At 37.9% G+C, this 20,179-nt stretch overlaps 2 protein-coding genes across 5 annotated transcripts in view; one reads left to right on the top strand and one right to left on the bottom strand.

Annotated features, from left to right (window-relative positions):
* Window positions 1-2,225, bottom strand: part of AIMP1 (aminoacyl tRNA synthetase complex interacting multifunctional protein 1) — a 42,184-nt gene extending 39,959 nt beyond the window's left edge. For 2 of the 3 annotated variants that reach the window (XM_050896470.1, XM_050896471.1), the window contains exon 1: window positions 2,146-2,170. In XM_050896470.1, coding sequence (XP_050752427.1) covers window positions 2,146-2,147 — 2 coding nt within the window. In that variant the 5' untranslated portion in view covers window positions 2,148-2,170. Of the gene's footprint in view, window positions 1-2,145 lie in introns of all 3 variants that reach the window. The other variant, XM_050896472.1, reaches the window with a different exon arrangement.
* Window positions 2,226-2,518: 293 nt separating this feature from the next.
* TBCK (TBC1 domain containing kinase) overlaps window positions 2,519-20,179 on the top strand; it is a 113,647-nt gene continuing 95,986 nt past the window's right edge. Inside the window, exons 1-4 of one of the 2 annotated variants that reach the window (XM_050896232.1) lie at window positions 2,557-2,577; window positions 3,080-3,145; window positions 8,846-9,080; window positions 11,544-11,616. In XM_050896232.1, coding sequence (XP_050752189.1) covers window positions 8,888-9,080; window positions 11,544-11,616 — 266 coding nt within the window. In that variant the 5' untranslated portion in view covers window positions 2,557-2,577; window positions 3,080-3,145; window positions 8,846-8,887. Of the gene's footprint in view, window positions 2,578-3,079; window positions 3,146-8,845; window positions 9,081-11,543; window positions 11,617-20,179 lie in introns of both variants that reach the window. The other variant, XM_050896233.1, reaches the window with a different exon arrangement.

The raw sequence follows: 20,179 nt of genomic DNA, 5'->3' as shown, positions 1-20,179 counted from the left end.
AAGAATATATTGTTAATTTGCGACAGGGTGGAGAGAATATATTATGATGAAGCTGCATTGACAAGCAAAGATCCTTGAGGCTAGTGTCGTGGTCTAACCCCAGCCAGCAGCTAAGAACCAGGCAGCCACTTCCCCCTCCCCCCTCCCAGTGGGATGGGGAGGAGGAGGGGAAAAAAAAAGTAAAACTCGTGGGTTAAGAACAGTTTAATAACTAAAGTAAAATAAAATACACTACTAACTAAGAATAATAATAATATAATAGTAATAATAGCAATGAAAAGGAATATAACAAAAAAAAAAAGAGAGAAATAAAACCCAAGAAAAGACAAGTGATGCACAATGCAATTGCTCACCACCTGCTGACTGATGCCCAAGCAGCGATCCACTCCTCCCGGCCAGCTCCCCCCTGTTTATATACTGGGCATGACGTTCCATGGTATGGAATATCCCTTTGGCTAGTTAGGGTCAGGTGCCCCGGCTATGCTCCCTCTCAGCTACTTGCACACCTGCTTGCTGGCAGAGCATGGGAAACTGAAAAATCCTTAACTTAGGATAAGCGCTACTTAGCAACAACTAAAATATCAGTGTTATCAACATTATTCTCACACTAAATCCACAACACAGCACTATACCAGCTACTAAGAAGAAAATTAACTCTATCCCAGCTGAAACCAGGACAGCTAGCTAAAAAAACCCCAACCAAACCAACCCAACAACAACAAAAAAACCAAAACCAAAAAAACCCCACTTTACTTACTATTTGATCAGATTTGTCAAAGTTCTATCTGTTACGTATTTCTAAGGCCTTATCCCTTTTAATAATATCCAGTATTAAAAATTCAGGTTTAGGACTTCGGTTTTATTTTACAGATTTTGGGCTTACTTTCCAACAAGTCTGCCAAATAATGTATTATTATTTAAACATAACTGGAGAATAATATAGCAAGTGAACGATAAGGGTATAAAAAAATGGGATGCTATATTTAATCACTACTGCCTCACCTTACTACAGATTTCATATAAGCATCCTGAATCGCAAAACTATTTGTGAAAAGCAATGACTGTATTAAAAAAAATAATTATCTGAGTTAAAGAAACATAAAGAACAGGAAATGCAAGGATTACTTATTTTGCAGTAGTATTTTCTTCATTTTGCCAGCTGCTAAACCCAGCACAAAAACACTTACTTATTAGTTCAAGGTATATAGTACTTCAGTAACATTGCCATATGCTGGTTAGCTGTGGACTTGTAACGTAACCTAACAAGCAACAAATCATAAGCTCATCCATGTTATCCATTCCATGCATCCCTGTACAGATTATGTGCTGTATGTTAAATCTTGCAAGTATCTCTATTGAGGATGGACCAAACACTTAGTTATACTGTTTTTCACTCAGTGAAGTCTATGCAAAAGCATAACGAACACATATACCATCTACCTAAACAGAGAAAGCATCTACTTTTCAACTAGTAACAGCCATTCCTATGCAAAGCTCAGTAAATACTCCGTGCCTGTACCTTCCAGGCTATTACAGCATTTTCTTCAATAGCCCACCACTATGCTACTTCCAAACTGTCATTTCAGTCGGTGGGCTGAATAAAGGAACACAACTGATTTCAGAAAAACCATTTCACGTGCATGCTTCCTCCCCGCAAAATGCGGTATCTGTATTTGCAATGCCACCCTACAGCTACAGCACACATTAAGCCCCATGATTAAATCCCTTACATAAATTAAACAACAACGAACATAACGCCGTCTCCTCTAATTCGAGACACTCATCCTGCCCCTCCGCTGCAGGGGAATTCCCCTCAGAGGGACGGCAGCGGCCTCCCTACGACCACCGCCGCAGCACACAGCCCGCAGGAAACCCCCGCTCCCGCCGCCGCCCCCCCCCCCCTGCGCCGGCGGCTCGAAGCAAACTAACAGGGCCCTGCCGGGCTCCCGCCTGGCCCACCCCAGAGAGCTCGGCCCGGTCGGGCCCGCGGGGGAGCCCCAGGGTATCAGACCGCCATGACACAGCCCCCGAGCGGCGACCGAACTAAGCCACCCACGGGCGCGCTGAGGGGGCAAAGCCACCCGCCACCCCCCCCCCGTGTTGGGACTTAGCCGGGCCCCACAGGCCCCACCGAGAGGCACTCACATGAACCGAGCCGCCGCCACACACCTTCATCCGCTGAGGGAAAAAGGACCCCCTCCTCTAGGTTGCCCTAGCGAGCGCCTGAGGTTTATAAGAAGGCGCCTAGGAAAGCCTCACTACCCCAGCGAGCATTGTTTTTGCGGCCAAGGCGTTCAACACGTCGTTCTCAGAGTACTGGCAGAGTATACACACACACACACGGAGGGGGGAAGGAGACGGGGGGAAGAGTGTTAAACTCTCTTTTTTTTTTTTTTTTTTTTTTAAAAAAGGCCCAAGCAAAAAGAAATCTCAGGCATCGCGCAGCACGCCTCTATGCCAGGGTCCTTCCGGCGGCCGGCGGGCTGGAGTGACGCCACGGAGCGGCGAGGGCAGGCGAGGGAGCTGACGCCGCGCTCGGGGGCGGGGTGCGCAGCAGGGACGGCGGCGCTCGCGCAGGTACCCCCGGCAGCAGCAGCAGCGCGGCACCGGCACCAGCCCTGGCCCTCCCCTTCCCTTCCCCCGCCAGGCCGTGCCCAGGCCGGCGGCCCCCGCCGGAGGCAGCCCCCGCCGGTGGCCGTTGGGTAACGGAGGAGCTGAGGGAGCGGCCGGCCCGGCGGGTGTGGCGGGAGCGAGGCGGGGCGGGGGCGCAGGGCGAGCCCTCCCTCCCCCGCAGCGCTGTGAGGTGTGCGGGGCCGGTTGGAAAGGCAGCGCCGGTTCGCGCCTTTTTGGGCTCCGTTTTGGGCTGCGAGCGCCAGCCTGGGTGTAGTGCCTCCGGGCTGGGAGGTCTCTGGTTAGCGTGCTTGTAGGGCCTTAGAGGTTACCAGGGTTGCTCGGGATTACCAGCATTTCTAGTAGTCATTTAGCAAACTGGTTAAAACTGATTTCTCTTTTACTAGATTTAGTTCCTGAACAGCCGTGTATAATGTATAAATGAAATGGTAACAAACCCCATCTTTAGGTGTGTACGGACACTGATGTAGCAGAACAGAGAGACAGGCTGTAACCAAAAGACACAGATAAACAGGTAAAAGAAATAACAGGTTTATAAAATGGAGAGATGTGACTAAAAATCTATCCTCATTATCAAAATTAGGTTATATGTTTTCTTCATGCTATCCAAGTGTTGTTATTTTTTCCCACTAGCTGAATGTTCTAGCTGCAGATAGGAAACTTGAGATGTCCTAAGTCTCACTAACTCTCACGCCTGGCTTTCAAAGCAGCAACATCTTAATCTATGTAGTAACATTGTAAATGCTCCAAACAACACTAGTAACTCTTCTTATGACAATACCTGCATAGAATACAGAGGCTTTCATGTATGTATGACAAAATTCTCCAAATACTACTGAGAGCATTTTTTCATCTTTACTGATGGCTTCTATTTCACTTGAGTGAAGTGATGCTTTGATATCCCTACAAGGGTAGGTAAAGGGATTACTATTTAGCATTTTCATGAAAGAATGCTTCAAATATTTGTTACTTACCTGTGCCAAAAACACTGTGATACCTGTCTGTTTTTTTTTTTTCCCCAAAATTTGTGTATTCATTGAAGACAAAGTAATGACATTGGAGCCTTGTCAAAATCTGGTTTGCATTTTCTGTTTAACTCGAGTAACAATATTATAATGAAAATTTTAGCATGCTTATTTATTCTATCTATTGCTGAATTGGTGTAGCTGGAATCTGAAGCAAAGTGTTTCTTTTCTGCACTGAATTTATTAGGTTGGACAGAATAACAATGTTAAAAAATTTTATTTTTTTTTAAGTATGCCTAATGTGTGTGTAGTCTGTAATTATCTGCCCGTGACTCCATAGTTATTCTTTATTTATAGGTAGAATACTTCTTACTTCAATGAATGTTAAAGAAGTTAGAAAATTTTGTAAAAGAGGACATTTTGATGTTATGCCACAGGCAAAAACATTTAGTTAAACACAGTACTGCTTAAATTTAGATTTTTAAGCAATCTTATGGTGATTGTAGTAGATTTTTATACTGCAGATGAAAAAAAGATTTGAGGTGAACTAAATTTAATCCACAGTCCTCCCACCCCCTCCAAAAATTAAGCTAAGTTAATATTCTTTATTATTATTATGAAGTGAACGTGTCTCAGCTCACTATTGTGATTGTCCTAACAAACTCTTATTTATTTTCTGTGCTCCCTTCCATAGCAATCTGAATTCAACTTTTCTTCAATATCTGTTACGCATTTTAATAAACTTTATGAATAGCTGAGTGATGGTGGACAGTGGGAGGCAAATCATACAGTTTTTGTTTATTGTGAAGTAGCAACACTGTAGCTAAAATTGTACCTTTTATTTCAGTTACTTTATCAAATTAGTAATTACTATAGTTGCAACAGGAATGTTTTCAGACTTAAGAGCAGAAGAAAAGATATTCTGTGAAAGGATTTCTTCTTATGAAATGGCCTACTTAGTTGAAAATACTGCGATTTAATGAAAAACAGTGTAAGCATAGGATGTTCTGGCCACCTGCTCTCCTGAAATTGTTCTCAATTGCTTTAAAAATAATTCAGTAGCAGTACTGATTATAATTATGTTTTAATTCTGAAAAGCTACCTTCATTAGGCAAGGGACATTTACACCTGGATACTCAGGAGGTATTTAAATAACCAGCTATTTCAAATTACTAACAAGTATTAGCACATGGCTAGTTCTCTTTATTTCTGCATGTGGACGCTTTAGAAACCACAGATGTGTTTCACAGGATGGATTCATTCAGGTTGGTCTGTTTGTATGTGCAGTATTTGCTTCTGAGAGTCAAATTATATGTTTTGATTCTTTTTTTTTTTTTAAGAGCAAAGTTCTTAGTGTCCATTGACTCAATTGCCTTAGCACTGCTGGAGTGAAAAAGTTGTAAATGATGGCTAGAAAATGCTAAATTCTGAAGAAAAAAATATTTTTTCTCTGAGAGCAGTAGGTATTCAGAGGAGCAAATAAGTTGCTCAGTAGATGAGGGGCTACCTTTTGTATTTTATTTCTCAGTGTTGAGTAAGGAAAAAGCTATCAGGTGAAAGATTATCAAAATAGTGCTAATCTGAATATTAAATAGGAATTTGTGAAGATATTCTGTTTGTGGTGGATTTTGCTGAGAATGTTGGTTAGTGTTTTTGTGTACTGTAAAGGTTTCTAAGGAAGATTTGGATGGAGGTAGTGGGCTAGGGAAGGTCATTCAGAGGTGGGATGCAAAACAGGCCACTTCTGGACTTCTAATCTTTATGCCAGACCTATTTCGCAGATGTGATAGACTGTCTCTCATATACAGAATAAACAGTGCTTTGGAAACGACGACTCAGTAATTTTAGATGACACTAGTAAGACAAGTCTTCGCTTCCTCTTCCATCCTCACTGTTTTGGATTATCAGAATTGAATTTCCAGAATTCAATCCCAAAATTGAATTTAGCTTAACTGTTTCTGATGTCAGTTTAAAATAACAAATCTTTCTTTTTCTCTTCCTTTTTTTATTTCAAAGTAATAGGGAAGTTCTGCAGGGTATAAGTCATTCCTCCAAATCATAAAATTAATGCAATATGTGTCTTCCCTATATAGAAAAGGTGAGTTTGAGGCATAAAATTGTGTGCCTTGAACATGAGGAGGATGTATAGCACTGTATAGTTGTGCCAGATTTTGATGTGGATTTAAAAAAAAACCAAAAACCGTCACAATGTAAAAATAGTTAGATAAGATCTTTTTTCAGATGAATTTTTAAAATATGTATAACACTTCTGTTTGAATTTAGAAATGTCAGTAAGTTACTGGAGAAATGACTAGACTGAAATAGTTTAGTTAAAAAAACCCTTTTCACTTAAGCTGTAATCTGTGGCCCTTTTTAAAGGTGGAAGGATTAAGTTTTTAGTTTTGGGGTTACTTGGTTTATTTTTCAAGTCAGTCCCTGGAATTTATGGAACTTATGGAGTTAAGGACAGAGATCGGAGTTTAATTGTGAGAGTAGCTATTGACAGAACTAGCTCTTTTCCATCATCAGAGAGAATTTTTTTCATTGCTTTAGTGGATTCCACAGAATTAAGTCTATAATAAGAGAACTTGTTTTAACGCATACCTTTTAAAAGTCTTTATTGATTCCTTTAGGTGGCTGACAGGAAAGATTGTTTGCTTATCTCATGTCTTCCTTTTTGTCTGTGTGCTTCCTAACCAAAGGAAGTGAGTGATAAATCTGCAGTTGTCTAGTTGAAAGGATTGCAGGTGGTCTAATTCATCCTTGAAGGCCAAAGTGATCTGGAGCACACGGAAAGTTTAATCTCTTAAAATGGTTGTTGAATTGAAGATATTTAACAGTTCTTGTTATTAAAATACCTTTCTAAATGTCAGCTGAATGCAGATACAATGTATTAGAGAAGTATTATCTAGCAGATTATTTTTCTACAGTAAAAATGAACATTTGGCAGACATGATGTTTTTACAGGAATGTGGGTCTTATTATAAATACACAGTTAAAGCTTTCCGGTTGGAAGTTGCTGCATGCCAATAAGTCTTTGTGCTTGCACTCAGTCCAATTTATGTCTTTCCAATGGAATATTCTAACTGTAAATTGCATTTTTGGCATCCTAAAATAAATCACTTTAAAAAAAATTTAAATATTCATGAGATATGAAAGCATTGTATCTTTATGAATAACACTTTTAATACAAAAATACTACTATAAAACCTCCAGTGCTCAGTACTGTTTCAGATTTATTTTCTTCCTTTTTTAAGTTTGATTCCTTAATGCTATGCATTCATATTTAATATGATGATGTATATTAGAATTTAAATGTACATATCTCATGTCTGTGTTTCATCATGGAATAAAAAAACCCCACAAATGAGAGCAGTCTTGTAGTTGCTTTGTATCTTAAATTGGACTGTATTAGTTAAAACAGAAGGTACGTTCCATAATTTCCATTTGTATAGACTTAGTAAATATGTTTGGTATATAAGGATTTCTGTGCAACCTGTTGTGGGGTCACTCTCTCAATTAAGATTCACAAAAGAAACTTAGGTTTTTAATGGGAATTTTGTGCTGGGAACAAGGTTGTTCCCTTAGAGAAAAAATAATTTTGAGACACTAAAGTATTAACGCTTTCTCCTCTGTGACTTTCTCATGAGAGAATAGCTTTTTCTGAAAGCAGCAGGTCAATGTTGGCTGAAAGAATAATAAAAAAGTAGCACTTAGCTTCGTTAGTGCTCTGCATAATCTTGTTCTACTTGGTTTTTGTTTCATAAAGCCCCTAAGATGATAAAAAATTATCACATCTGGTTTGCAAGAATTGTGTTGGTTTTATACTTTAAGCTTTTCGTATTATTTCTCTTATGGGCTTCAGATCCTGAGGGTTTTTCCTCCTCTTTTCCTGGAGCAACCGCATATCTGTTTCTGCTCTTTAGAGCTTATAATTACTATTCTGTAGCTGACGAGAGTTGGATGTGCTTTCCACATCAGGGGACTATTTCTGTTGATTGTATACACAGATGCCTCCAGACTCTGTGCCGTAATGTCTGTGGAGTTGAAGTGAGCTGGATGGTACTCTTCTGCATAGGCTCGTTAGCGAAGCTTTTTTTGTTGTTCTGTGGCCTCTCGTCCCATGTTATGTGGAAGTGCCGTCTACTTCACCATTACAACTTCCAAACCAGAGCTCCCTTAAGAGCATGTAAGCCTGGCCTTTTTATCTCTGTATATGTATCCTTATACACAAGTATGTATGTGCTATGGAAGTTAACGTGTACAGAGAGATAATACTGCCTAATGACAGCTTGTAGTGTCTCGAGTCACCATCTGGGAAATCCAGAAATGAGCTGAGCAGAGGCTTGATTCAGTTTTTGGATTTTGGTACTTGTTGCTTCAGATTAAGTTCTTAGTTTGCTAGTAAAAAGAGGTCAGGCAGTTTTATCTGAGGCCTAGCTGGCTGTAGAAGTGTCTGTTACTTGTACATGGTTTAGATTTTCATATTCTTGAATAGCATGATGGTTGGTTATGGAAAAGTGCAGAGAAAATGTTTAGCTTGCACTGAATTGAAATGCATGGTTCGGAGGAGAGAGCTTGTTTCTGCTGGAGAGAAAAATGTTCATGAAACTAAGTGCTCCTGGAACTAAATTGCAAGCTAACTTATTTCGCTTGACTGTCTCACAGAAATACTTAACGTAGATTACTTCCTTAATTTGTTATTGAGTCAGTGTGTGAGCTAGTAGTTTACCTATGGGTAGGGAAAGAAATGGTGGTAGGACAGAAGACTGTTATTTCATAGCTTTAAATATTAGGAATGCTATAATATATAGATGCTGGATTATCACTAAAGCTGTGGTAAGCTGGACTTGTGGCCTGCTGATACAAGTTGGTATTTTAGAAGAGGTTTTTTCTGTTTGATGCCTTTACTGGTTTTTGAATAAATAACCTACTATATTGCAGTAGTCATCTGAAGATTGCTTGTATTAAAGCATTTATCTGCTCCTGGAAATAGTTTTATTTGATTCTTAAATCTGTGTTTAAAACTATCGCTGTATTTTCATCTTTAAATGTAGTGTTTATAACACTACATTACTATAAAAGCAGCACTTTATTATTATTGCTGTGTTCATTATGCAAAAATGTCCCATTCCCCCATAACAGAAAAAAACATATTAATTGCATTATTTACTAAATGACTAGTAAGCTAAGTGATAAGAATCTGTATCTTTTGCAGATAAATTTTTACTCTGTGTTCTCTTTTTAAGGAACACGAATTGCTCTGAAGGGTTTAAGATTGTGTGAAAAAGATGTTTCCTTTAAAAGACACTGAGATGGGTGCCTCTACCTTCTTCGCCTCAGCTCTGCCACATGATGTTTGTGGAAGTAATGGCCTTCCTCTGACACCTAACTCCATCAAAATTTTGGGGAGATTTCAAATCCTGAAAACAATCACCCATCCCAGGCTTTGCCAGTACGTTGACATTACCAGAGGTAAACATGGTGAGTATCTGTTTAATAAGGAATTTTTATGTATGGTTACAATTATATTTTTGTGACAATATATCTAAAGGTGACTGAGCAGAATATTGCCTTTATAGCACCAGAAAGGGGCGTTTTTCAGTCTCAAAATGACTGTATGCCTTTGCTGTGACTGGCAGTACTGGTGCTTTTCTTTCTTCTCTACAGAGGCAAGGCAGCGGTTAGTTGTCTGTCCTCTTGTTATGTGTAGTGCTAACTGATTAAAGCTAAGAACTTTCTTCTTTTTATACCTCACTGTAAAATTCTTGTACTTAATTGCTGTGCGATGTCTTTGTGTGGGACATTGAAATACATGTATTTTTGATGCTGAGCTCCTGCACCCTTGTTCTAATCTTGTGAACATTTTCATGTGATGGTTAGGTTTCTTGAACTTGATTTGCAGCTGTTCTTGTTGTCTCAGTCATCTTGTGTCTTGGCTGCAAGCTTCCCTTATTGTTTGGTTTTTTTTATTCTAGCTCTTTAAGATCTCTCCCGCTAACAATTGCTTTATTCTAGTACAGATTTTTTTGTTTAGTAACTGTTATCACACTTATTGTTAGCTCAAATAAGGCTTCAGTTGGTTTTTGTGTTTTTTTTTTTTTTCCTGCTCCAGATGATCTTATTCTGTTGCAAGCTCAGCAGGAGTACAGAACTTAATTTCCACAAAAAGGCTGCAACACCTGTGACAATTAAAGTGGTTGCCACCTTTAACTTATAAATCAACAACGTTCCCATATAAAAGTGCATTGTATGTATTTGTTTGATTAGCTACAGGGTCTCATAAAGTAGAGCAAGTAATTTTTTTTCCCTTTAGAATGCGGTATGATAGGATGTTTTGGATTTTTAGAAAATTAGCATATTGCCAACTCCAAACACTTGGGTGGGGCATCCTTTGTGTGATTCGTTTGCTCTCAAACTTAGAAATTTTTCATTTTCTGCAGTCACAAGATCTAGAAAGTTTATTCACTTTCATCTTGGTTTTGCTAGTACCTCTTGAAACAGAAACTGGGATTTTCTTACAATGCTGTTTGGGATGAAAGGTTAAGAAACATCAGCTAACATAACATTTAGTAAATAAAAGATATGGTTAAATAGGAAAACGTGGCCTTTTTGACAATGAAGAGTCAATGACATGAAGGTTTATGAGTGTGCATAAATATGAAGGAGAAAATATCTTCTGATAATTGAAGTAACTTGAAGGATAGCAAATAAAATGTCTAACAATGAAGTCAGGAGACTGTTCTGTTCCTAGTGGTTAGAATAGCAGTTAATCACTTTCAAATAATGTGGCAAACTTTATCATTCTGATACTGATAGAATTTTTCATTTGTCAATCCTATGCATAGTGATTTAATGTTATTTTTCTTGCAAATGTCAGTTTCTACTCTTATGGAGAAATATGAAAGCAGACTAGGAAAACAATGTAAAAAAAATTAATTAGATGTATGCATTCCCTCAAAAGGGGAATACAGAAGTAACAGAAAAACATTCAAACTGAAATCTTTTTTTTTTTGTGTGTAAAATTAAACTACTTGTAAATCTTTGCTAGCATTGTAGAAGGCAATCCCAGAATTTTTTCTTCCAAAGAAAGCTTAAGTGGTCCTTTGATTTCAAAAAGGAGAAAAAAAAGAGTTGAGTAACAAGCATTCCAGCTTTAAGGTGATGACTTGTATTTTCCACCTTTGTCTTACTGTAACAGTCTTATAAAAATATGTTTGAAATTGTTTAGTTTGATTTGGTTTTGAATCTGAACATTCTCTACTAGCTGTTCTACGAGTAGTGGAAGTAGCAAAGCCTAGCTTCTTTAGGAGTTATCTCACACCCCATGTACCATCTTACACCTTTGTCTTTTCCTACTTTATTATTGCCGTCTTCAGTGCAACAATTGTTTTCTCTTTTCCTCTGTATTCAGAGCCAGCCCATCAATCTTCAGAACATGTGGGACCCCTGCAACTCCTATAGCTAGTTGTTGGGCAAGAGGTACTAGAGCTAGTGATGTGCTAGTTGGCCCATCAGGACTGAAATTCCTGTGCTCACTCTGAGTCCCTTTTCTCAAAGCTGGTGTTACTTTGAGCCTCTCTCTCATCAACTCAGCCACAGCTTTCTGCAAATTTGTAGAGGCTTATCTTCTTTGAGACCTCTATTCTTAAGTCAAATCTGACTGACATTGGCTGAGGGATTCAACATTTATTAGGAAGTTACTGGATGGATGGATTGCGTGAGGAAACAGGAAAGATAATTTGCTGTATCTCATAAATGAAAATGGTGGTGATATCCAGAAGTTGTACATCTTTAATGTTTAATTATGTGTAATTTTCCATACAATGTATGTCAAAATACTTTAACATCTGCCAAACAAGTACACTGAGAAGTCTGTATGCCCATTGTCTCATTTGGATTCTGGTCCTCTTATACTTTTTTTTTCCCCCCCCCTCTCCCAATTAGAGAGACTGGTTGTGGCAGCTGAACACTGTGAAAAGAGTCTGGAAGATTTGCTACGAGAAAGCAAGCCAGTCAGGTAAAGTGTCAAGCTAAACTCAAATCTACTGACCATAATTTCACGTATCATCTGTGGCAAAGTTCCAGACCTTTTTTTAACTTTTACTGATTTATATAAATTTTACTCTGTTGAAGTTTAACCTAAAGACATTGTTGATCAGATGAAACACATGCCTGAAAGAGGGAGTACTTACTTCTGTACAATTCTAAAAGCTAGAAGAGTTACGAGGAACTTGCTTACAACTGAAATACTTTATAACTCATAAAATCCTGTCTGTCTTGTAATAGTAGTTTTGTGTTTTCTTTTTAAAAATAAAATCAGCCCTATGACAGGATAAGTATCTTCCTGAGAATTAATTTGAAGATTGTATGCCTGCCAGATGATGAAATACGATTTTCACTAGAAAGGACAGAATTTGGTGTGTATTTTTCATATGCAGAAATGTATTAATTTATTAACTAGAAAGCGGACAGGATGTCAGATACATATGCCAGGGTGCTAATAAGTGATTTGAATTTGGATTAATATAGTCACTTCAGCAAGGCTTTTGTCAAAACCAAGTCCAAAGGCTGGATGTCAAGAATAATTGCTTTCATACTAGGATGTATACAATAGTTGAGCTGTATCTTTAAAGAAGCAAACAAACAAACAAAATTCCCATCAGACTTGTTGCTAAAAGTGTTAACTGTAACTTTAAAGTCTATCGCTATTACCTTTGGAGCAAAGAAGTGGTCTCTTGTCCTAAAGAATATGTAACACAGAAAATGTGAAGAGTGGAAGAAGAGAAACATTATTTCCATTTGGGATAGCAAGGCATTGTAGGCTAACTGGTTATTTCCAGAACACACAAATATATAAATATAAAACACATTTAGAGAAATCCAAAGTATCTTCATTCTAGTTTCTGAAAAGTTTATAGCAAGCATTAGATTTCATCTCTCTTGATATTCATGCAAGCATAGAGATGACGATTACTCAGTAAAATAATCAACAAATGTTTATGTGTCTTCCTGGTTAACATTAGGCATCTCAGGTGGGCTGTGTTTGATAAGGTACTATCCAGATAGACTTCCTGTGACTCATCCCAAATTAGATTTCTATAAAGGGAGTAATACTGGATCTGTAGCCTTTTGAGCCTTGCAACCCCTAAACAGGATGCTAACAATGTTGTCTGGCAGAGATAAATCTAAATGCAAAATGCCCTGTGCCTGTGTGTTAGCTTTTTGTGAACTTAAGCTTGTATGACAGTATGTGTTGCAGAGGACTGTAGGTTGAGGAATGTTAGGCAAATATGGCCATTTTTTCTTAAAATAGAGAGGTATTTCGGTGTAAAGGGCTTTTCATGTGTGGTATATATTACAGCCCTTCACACAGTTTTGCATCAGGTTCCTATTGTGCAAAGTTCCAGAAATAGTTGAAGCGTCAGAAGCTCTTTTCGTTCCTTTTTCATTCAGTTCTCACACTGTTCTTTGAATGTGTGTATCTTGGTGTCAGATGAGAAGCAGTCCAGACTGTCTGCTGCCTCTTGACTGTTTTTGAAAAAGCATGCATGTAGCTATTTTAATTTGCTTTGAATTGCTTGATACAGTATACTTATGTAGATTCTCTGACAACTTCTGTTGCAATTTAATCCTCCAGCCTTAGAATTGCAAGGTGCAAGATGTCCTTTTTTGAAGGGAAAAAAATTATGTTTATCGTAATTCTATAAACAAAACTTTCTCAAGTAACAATTGTGGTCTGTGTGCGCATCCATTATGCCCCTCTATACTAGCATGTGTTTTGTGGCATCCAGAAAGATTTTTGAGACCTTTTTAGATAGTTTGCTAAGGTATGCAACTTTGGTTTTTTGACATGCTGAGAGAAGTTACTTAGTTTGTGACAGCTACCTCAGCTATTTGGGCTGTGGCTCTGTTGAGAGTAGATGCATAACTCCTGGCTTTATTTTTTCCTCTTGGCTTGAGAGAGTTTTTACTGAAATAAGTTATTCTACTATCTGATCTTTCTTTTAATGAGCCGATTGGGATTTCTTCAGGAAGTTGTAACACCTGAGGTATAGGGCTAAAATATAGCCTGTATGTATGTTCATAGCTTTAAGAGACGTTAGTGATTCATCTACTGTAACTTACAGCTTTTGCAGTAGTAGCTAAAAGATAAATTATGTTCACTTCAAATGAAGTTTCTTCCAAGACTGACATTTTCCCTCTACTTCTATTTTTTTAATGAAAACAGACTTTTTTGGTTCTTATGTGAGACCCATAAATTTCCAGAAATAACTTGGATGGACGAATTCCCAGTTATTGGTTATGTGATCTGTCTATATCAATTACCTTTGGAGGGAAGTATTTGGCTTTTTCCATGTATTCTGACGGTATTGGTCAAGGATAGCATAGCTGGTTACACATCCGGAGTTGATGTGTATGCTATTGCAATTAATTTTATAAACTGTTTATGGAATGCAAGAAGCTGCTTTTCTGGTTTCTAGATTAATTTTCCTTATGCTTGCCAGTAACCTAAGTCCTTTGCACCTGAACCACAAGCTGATGTAAAATCAGCAGGAAATCTTCTATTATGTTAGTGCCGAAACTGAAGACATGACATTATGGACTGTCTATCATTTCATACATACTGGAAAACAGGCTATACAGCTGTTTGGTAGTTACTTGCAGTTAATCTTTCCTGAAGTCATGCATCAAGTGTAGCATACATTCCTTAATATATGAATTATATTAAAAAAAAATAAATGCAGCGGAGTTCTTTGTTCTATTAACTTCAGAGTTTCATCAAGTTTTCTAATTCTAATGAATCAGTTGCACATAGGGGCTGAATACTGGAAATTAGAGCTCTAACCATTTACCTTATCTGCTCTGTCACAGTGCAGTGAGTCATTTTACTAAGCATACCACCAAAAATTTTCTAGAGCTTGAATTTGTGAATTACAAAGATGGTTTGTCATTGTTCTCAAAGTTAACATGCTCAACTTCACTTTCAAAGGGTAATGCAAGTAAGTGTTTGGTAATTTATGGTCAGATTATTTTTTCTTTTGGGTTATGCATATTTGGGATTCTAGAAGGAGCATGTGCTGCTGTTAGAATTCTATCAGGTAAATTTCAGAAACTCTCAAATGGATGAAATTAGTCGGCTCTTTGGAATTCTTACCATAGGTAACCAGATGCAGAAAAGGAATTTAATACAGCTCTTTAGTGTTTTCTGTGTTTTATTTGGGGGATAGCCATGTGGAAATCATAACTAAAATTAATGCTTCTAAAAGTGACATTAATTCCCATTTTCTTTGCTGTGCTTCCACAGGGCATCACAATAACAGCAGGGGAGCTCTTTTGGAGTTGTGTGCCACAGGGAGCTCAGGCTGCAACCATGGATAAGAGTTTTAGGATAGGATAGGGTAGGATAAGAATTTTAGGCATTGATGTCCCATTTTTTACCAGACCAGTCTCTATTGTCCTCTGTGTGAGAGATTGTAGTCTGGGTCTTTGTTTCCTGTTTGTTTATTCCCAATTTATTGTCCTGTTTGTTGTTACTCTGAGTCAGTTAAAGTATGCACTTAATTTTAGTTTATAACAGTCACATTAGTGCAAAATCAGCTCTCTGAAGTATGTTCAGGAGTCAGTTAAATTTTTAAAGGGCTAGGAATTTATGTACATAGTCAAGCAAAACTCGTGAATACCTGATTTAAGCTCATAATAGTTTACTGCTGTTCAGAGATTTGAAAATGTGTCTCGGTCTGGCTGGCTTCCTCTGTGTTGTCTTGTGCATGCAAGGATTTTTTTTCTTGTGAATGAATTGAAAATACGTCACAAACAATTACGATGGGTAGAAGTTTTGTACTTCAACAGTCTCACTAAGGGTAGTTTTCATGTTTGTGGCAGTCAAAATTTTACTAGATTTTCAAAGTTGCTAGTTATTTTAGCACTGTTGATACCACAGACCAGAATGTAAGATGTGCATTTATTTTTAAGGTTCTCCATCTTTTAAACAGATTTACAACTCCTCCTTTGGGATACCTTTTCCAGACAGTGTTAAAGGAGTTATTTTCTCTGCTCCTCTGTTGTTATAATAGGAGTTGTGAGCTTTTCCTTTTCTGTCACGCTTGAAGTGTGTTTCTTCTTTGAAGAAGTTGGTCTGCACTTGTATTCATAATAATAAAAATGCCAGCAAATACTGACATTCAGCAGGCTTTTGGCACCTACAATAGAGTTGCTGGATTCGTCTTCAATTTGTGGCTTGGGCAGTCTAAGCCTATTCCTTTCTTCAATAAAATATAGTTGTCATATGTTTTGAAAGTCATGGTTTTGAAAAATTACTAGTGAACCATCAGAGATACAAGGTATAGTTTGTTATACACGGAACACTTAATGGAAAGCAGACTGTGTCTGCAGCAGTTTACTAGTTTGGAGAAAACATGATCTGACTGATTTGGATGAGTACATTTTATTTGGCTATATTAAACAGTTGTCTGCTCATTGATGGGATTAGATTTCTTTATGCCATCCTTGCTGTTAGTGTCCTTTTGGCAAACTTGAAGTGAAACTACGTTACAGAAGAGATCATAAGACGGCGGGAAAAAGCAATTTCTGAGTAGCCAGGAATTCTTCAAAAATATTGTAAGACAGGTGCAAGTCATCAAAAGGCTGAAGCTTTTACATGATTTGACTTGAAGAGCTGCATATGAGCAGAACTTCAAGGGCTGAGTGTATTCTGCTTTGAATCAAGTCTGTGTTGGAATTTCACATGAGAAATCCATATGTCATAATGAGCCTGCATTTAGCGAGAATAAATGATGAAGTAGTAAAATGAAGTAGCATTAATAAACGAACTTAAAATTATTTTTTTTCCTAAGCATGTGTGAGAGTCTATAGTTTGGGCGTTTAGTGTCTGTAGAGTTTTCCTTTAGTTTCTTGCCAATGCTTTACTTCCAAAGCTATGATGAAAGATTAGCCATTAGTCCAGACTTGTTTATGTATTGTCCAATGATGCTCTTCTTCATATAGGAGTATTCTTTTATTTCTGTAAGTAATTTTTAGACTGACTGCAAATCTTCCTGTAGCATTCCTTTTAGCATAGGTTGTCTCCTGTGACTGCCTTTCCCCTCACAACAAGAAAACAATTGTTTGGAATGGAAAAGGAGTATAGCTTTCATGAAGTAGTCGAGGTGAACATTATTGCTCTTTATGTCTGAGTGACCTTTTTAGGTATGGAACCAAATTCTTTGCTTGTATAGTTGGCTGCAATGTTTGATGGTAGCACAAAGACATCCCAGAACATGTGTCCATGTCTCCCTTACATGTGAAACATAACAGTGAGTGCACGCTTGTTTCTTATCTTCCTCTCTTCCAGGAAAAAAGAAAACAGAAGAATCCCACTCTTTGAGATTATGAATGCCTCTGCTTCTTGCTATTAAAAAGTAGATATGATGGCTGTATACAACATAAAGTCTGTAGATATGGAAAAAGTGTGTAATTACATTTCAACCTTTTGCTCTACTATGCTTCTGCTGTAGTTGCTTGTAGACACTTCATACAGATTTCTGTGCTAAAAGCAGTATTAAAGATCATGAGCTGAAGATGAGTTATGCTGAGTTAATTGAGAACAAAAGTAGCAGAGAGTTTTGAGTCTTCAGTATCTAGTGAAAGAGGATGTTGAGTTTCTCTTGAACAGACCAAACGCTACCCTCAGCAGGAGGGTGGCTTCATCCTGCAGAGATAGTTCTGCAAGGAATTGTGTAAGGATCAGTGTTAAAATTCTGTTCTGCATAAATGAGCAAACTACTACTAATGAGCTAATGGCTGAAAAACCAAATGTCAAATTCATACTGTGCAAATCTTACTGGATTTAAGCCACATTATTAATCTTAATGTTGATTTATGATAGTTGTGTTTAGAATAAAAATTGCCTGTAGACTTGGGAGAACAAGATGTGGTTAGTATATTGTTATTCTAACTTAATACAGTGTTTGACACTTCATCCTGCTTTTAGGAAGGAAAAAAAGGAAGAGCTAACACTCATTAAACTTGCTACACAGTGCATACTTCTAGAAAGGGATTATATTTTTAAAGTGCAAGCTCTTGCATTTGGAACTACTGAGCAGTGTCTTTAGGGGAGCATTTGTCACTAATTAGGGATCAGACAGCTGGTTTATTTAGATGCATTGATATACTTGCAAACATCTCTAACGTCATTGTGGTTTGAGATCATTTCTTTTGTGCATATGGATGTTCTCTCCTTGTGTTCAAGCTCCTCTACTTTACAGTGCAAATAGACCCAGACTTGTGCCTTCACTCCAAGCTAGCTGCCTTCCTGCCTAGAAGCTGCATTAGTTCCATACTGTCCCTACATCAGTGTTGTGCCAGACTTGAAATGATAGATTTACAGAACATAATGTTATGGGAAACATTGTGTAGCCCCTTTTTCTCCACCCTGCAATTTTGTGGACACCATATCATGAGCACAGCACCAAGTTAACTGAATTGCTTGGCTCCTGAACCAACGGGACCTTCAGATAGACAGGTACATGTGCGGACAGAAAGAACTTGTATTGGGACTGAATATATGTGCTTGCGTTTGTGTTTATAGCTAGATAGATACCAGGGAATTGGAGATTTCTGTGATAGGATTGTTTAGAAGGCTGGCAGATCAGGCTGGTTTTCAGGTTTAAAACTGTTAATTTCATTCATTAATAGCACACAGCTTGCTAAAGTCTAACTCATGCATGTTATTAGTCATCACTGTGTACACAAAAGTGTTAGTCTTTAACACATAAATTGGCTGTGAGTATACAATACCACAGAGCTGATGCTGTACAGTTAACAGTGGTAGCTATGGCCCTTGGTGGTTCTTGGAAGTCAAGGTGATCAGGCCTGAGAGCCCTTTGAATAAAGTAAGAACCAGTGTGGACTGGTCTTTCTTCTACTATTATCTAATGCCTGATATTCGTATGTTATCATCACTCTCCAGCTCCCACAAGGGGCGGTCTCCTGTACTCCCAGTACTGCTTGTTTTGTTTTATGTTTTGCCAGTCATCCTTCTTATATATTTGGGAGTATGTCGTGTGTATTTACAGTCTGCTGTGCTTCTCTTGTCCTTTTGCCTGGCAACTTTCGTTGTGTGGATTTCTCCTACATGCAATTATATCCATCTCTATTTGCCCCTTTGGTGATCACGTTTCTCATATCACTTTCAAGTAAATTTAATATTAATTATATGCTGATTAGTACTTCTCTAATTTGTAGTCACAGGCATCTGCTTTGGCTACACGTAAGTTTATTGTTACTTCTCTAGATAGGTGTTTCCTGCCTGTTGTGATGACGTGTACTGGGATATAGATCAAAGTGATGCACTTCTAATGCTTTTTGGAATATCAGTTGTTAGCTATGAAATTCCTAACAGCACCATTGCTTATTGGCCTAGTTGCAAAGTCCCTTTGATCACCTGCATTTGCAGACTGTTCTTTTGGAACTTTCCATTCTGTTTCACTTTTGAGTAGCATCTGTACCATTGATATAGGGATCCAGATTTTTTGAGCTAACCACTAAAATGTACCTAGGTATGGCTTTTAACCTTAGATATTTAGATTTTTTTAAAAAAGTATGGTATAGCCAAGTTGTTTGTTAAAAGAACACTGTTGCGAAGCCTACTGATTTACAGGAAATGCCTGGCTTTAGGAGAAGAGCTGTGTGCACTGTTGCAATTTTTGTTCATAGCTTTAAAAATTCTGTTGCACCTTTATAAAATGGGGATGGGGGCGGGGGGTTAATTAGGAACGTGGCTTGTTGCTAATGCTTAATCCTCTCATGCAGAGATGCCTAAAGTGCCGTCTTTCTCTCAAAGGCTGAGAAATTTGTAAAGAGATTGCTTTAGTGTTGTTTTATGAAGTTCTAGGTGCTTTTCCTGTTATCCAGTAACTCATAAAAAAGAAAGCATGCTCAGTTATCATTCCTACTAATATCTGTACTTACTGGAGTTAGTGGTTATATTTGTTTCTTTGAAATGACTGTCCTTTTTTTAAATGTAATTTATTTTTTAAAAGTTAATTATCTTCTAGTGTGTTAGCTCTACAGCTACTCTATCAAGAAGTAGCCTGCTCCCCCCCTTTTTTTTTTTTTCTTTTTTTAACTGGCAGTGCTTCACAGAACTGCAGAAATGAATAACAAAAAAATCAATCCTGTCTGGCTGCAAGGACAGCGTTATTTATTGTTAGCTAGTCACAATTTCTAGGGCTGTCAGTTCAGTTCATACTGCCACACAGCTGCAATAATGTTAACTGCATTAATAACTACACTTCATTTTCAGCTTTTCTTCTAAAAATTTTCATTGATCAGATTCTTAATGAGATTTTTCTGATCCATCTGGGGCACCACAGAAAGAATGAGAGAATCCATCTCCTTGTATAATGAAGTTAGGGACCCATCACTTCTGTTACAGTGGGAAGGAGAAAGTCAGCATGGCTAACATTAAGCACAACTCTATTCTCATGCCATAGATATAGATCTTCCTTAAAAATAAAGTAAAATATGCAGTTGTCCATTGTAACCTTAAATGGGAGAAAGCACCCCTAAGATCTTAAAAT

This window comes from Gymnogyps californianus, chromosome 4, assembly GCF_018139145.2.
Source record: "Gymnogyps californianus isolate 813 chromosome 4, ASM1813914v2, whole genome shotgun sequence".
In the NCBI taxonomy this organism is placed as follows: domain Eukaryota; kingdom Metazoa; phylum Chordata; class Aves; order Accipitriformes; family Cathartidae; genus Gymnogyps; species Gymnogyps californianus.
Note: the sequence above shows the minus strand (reverse complement) of the source record. Positions and strands in the feature narration are given on the sequence as shown.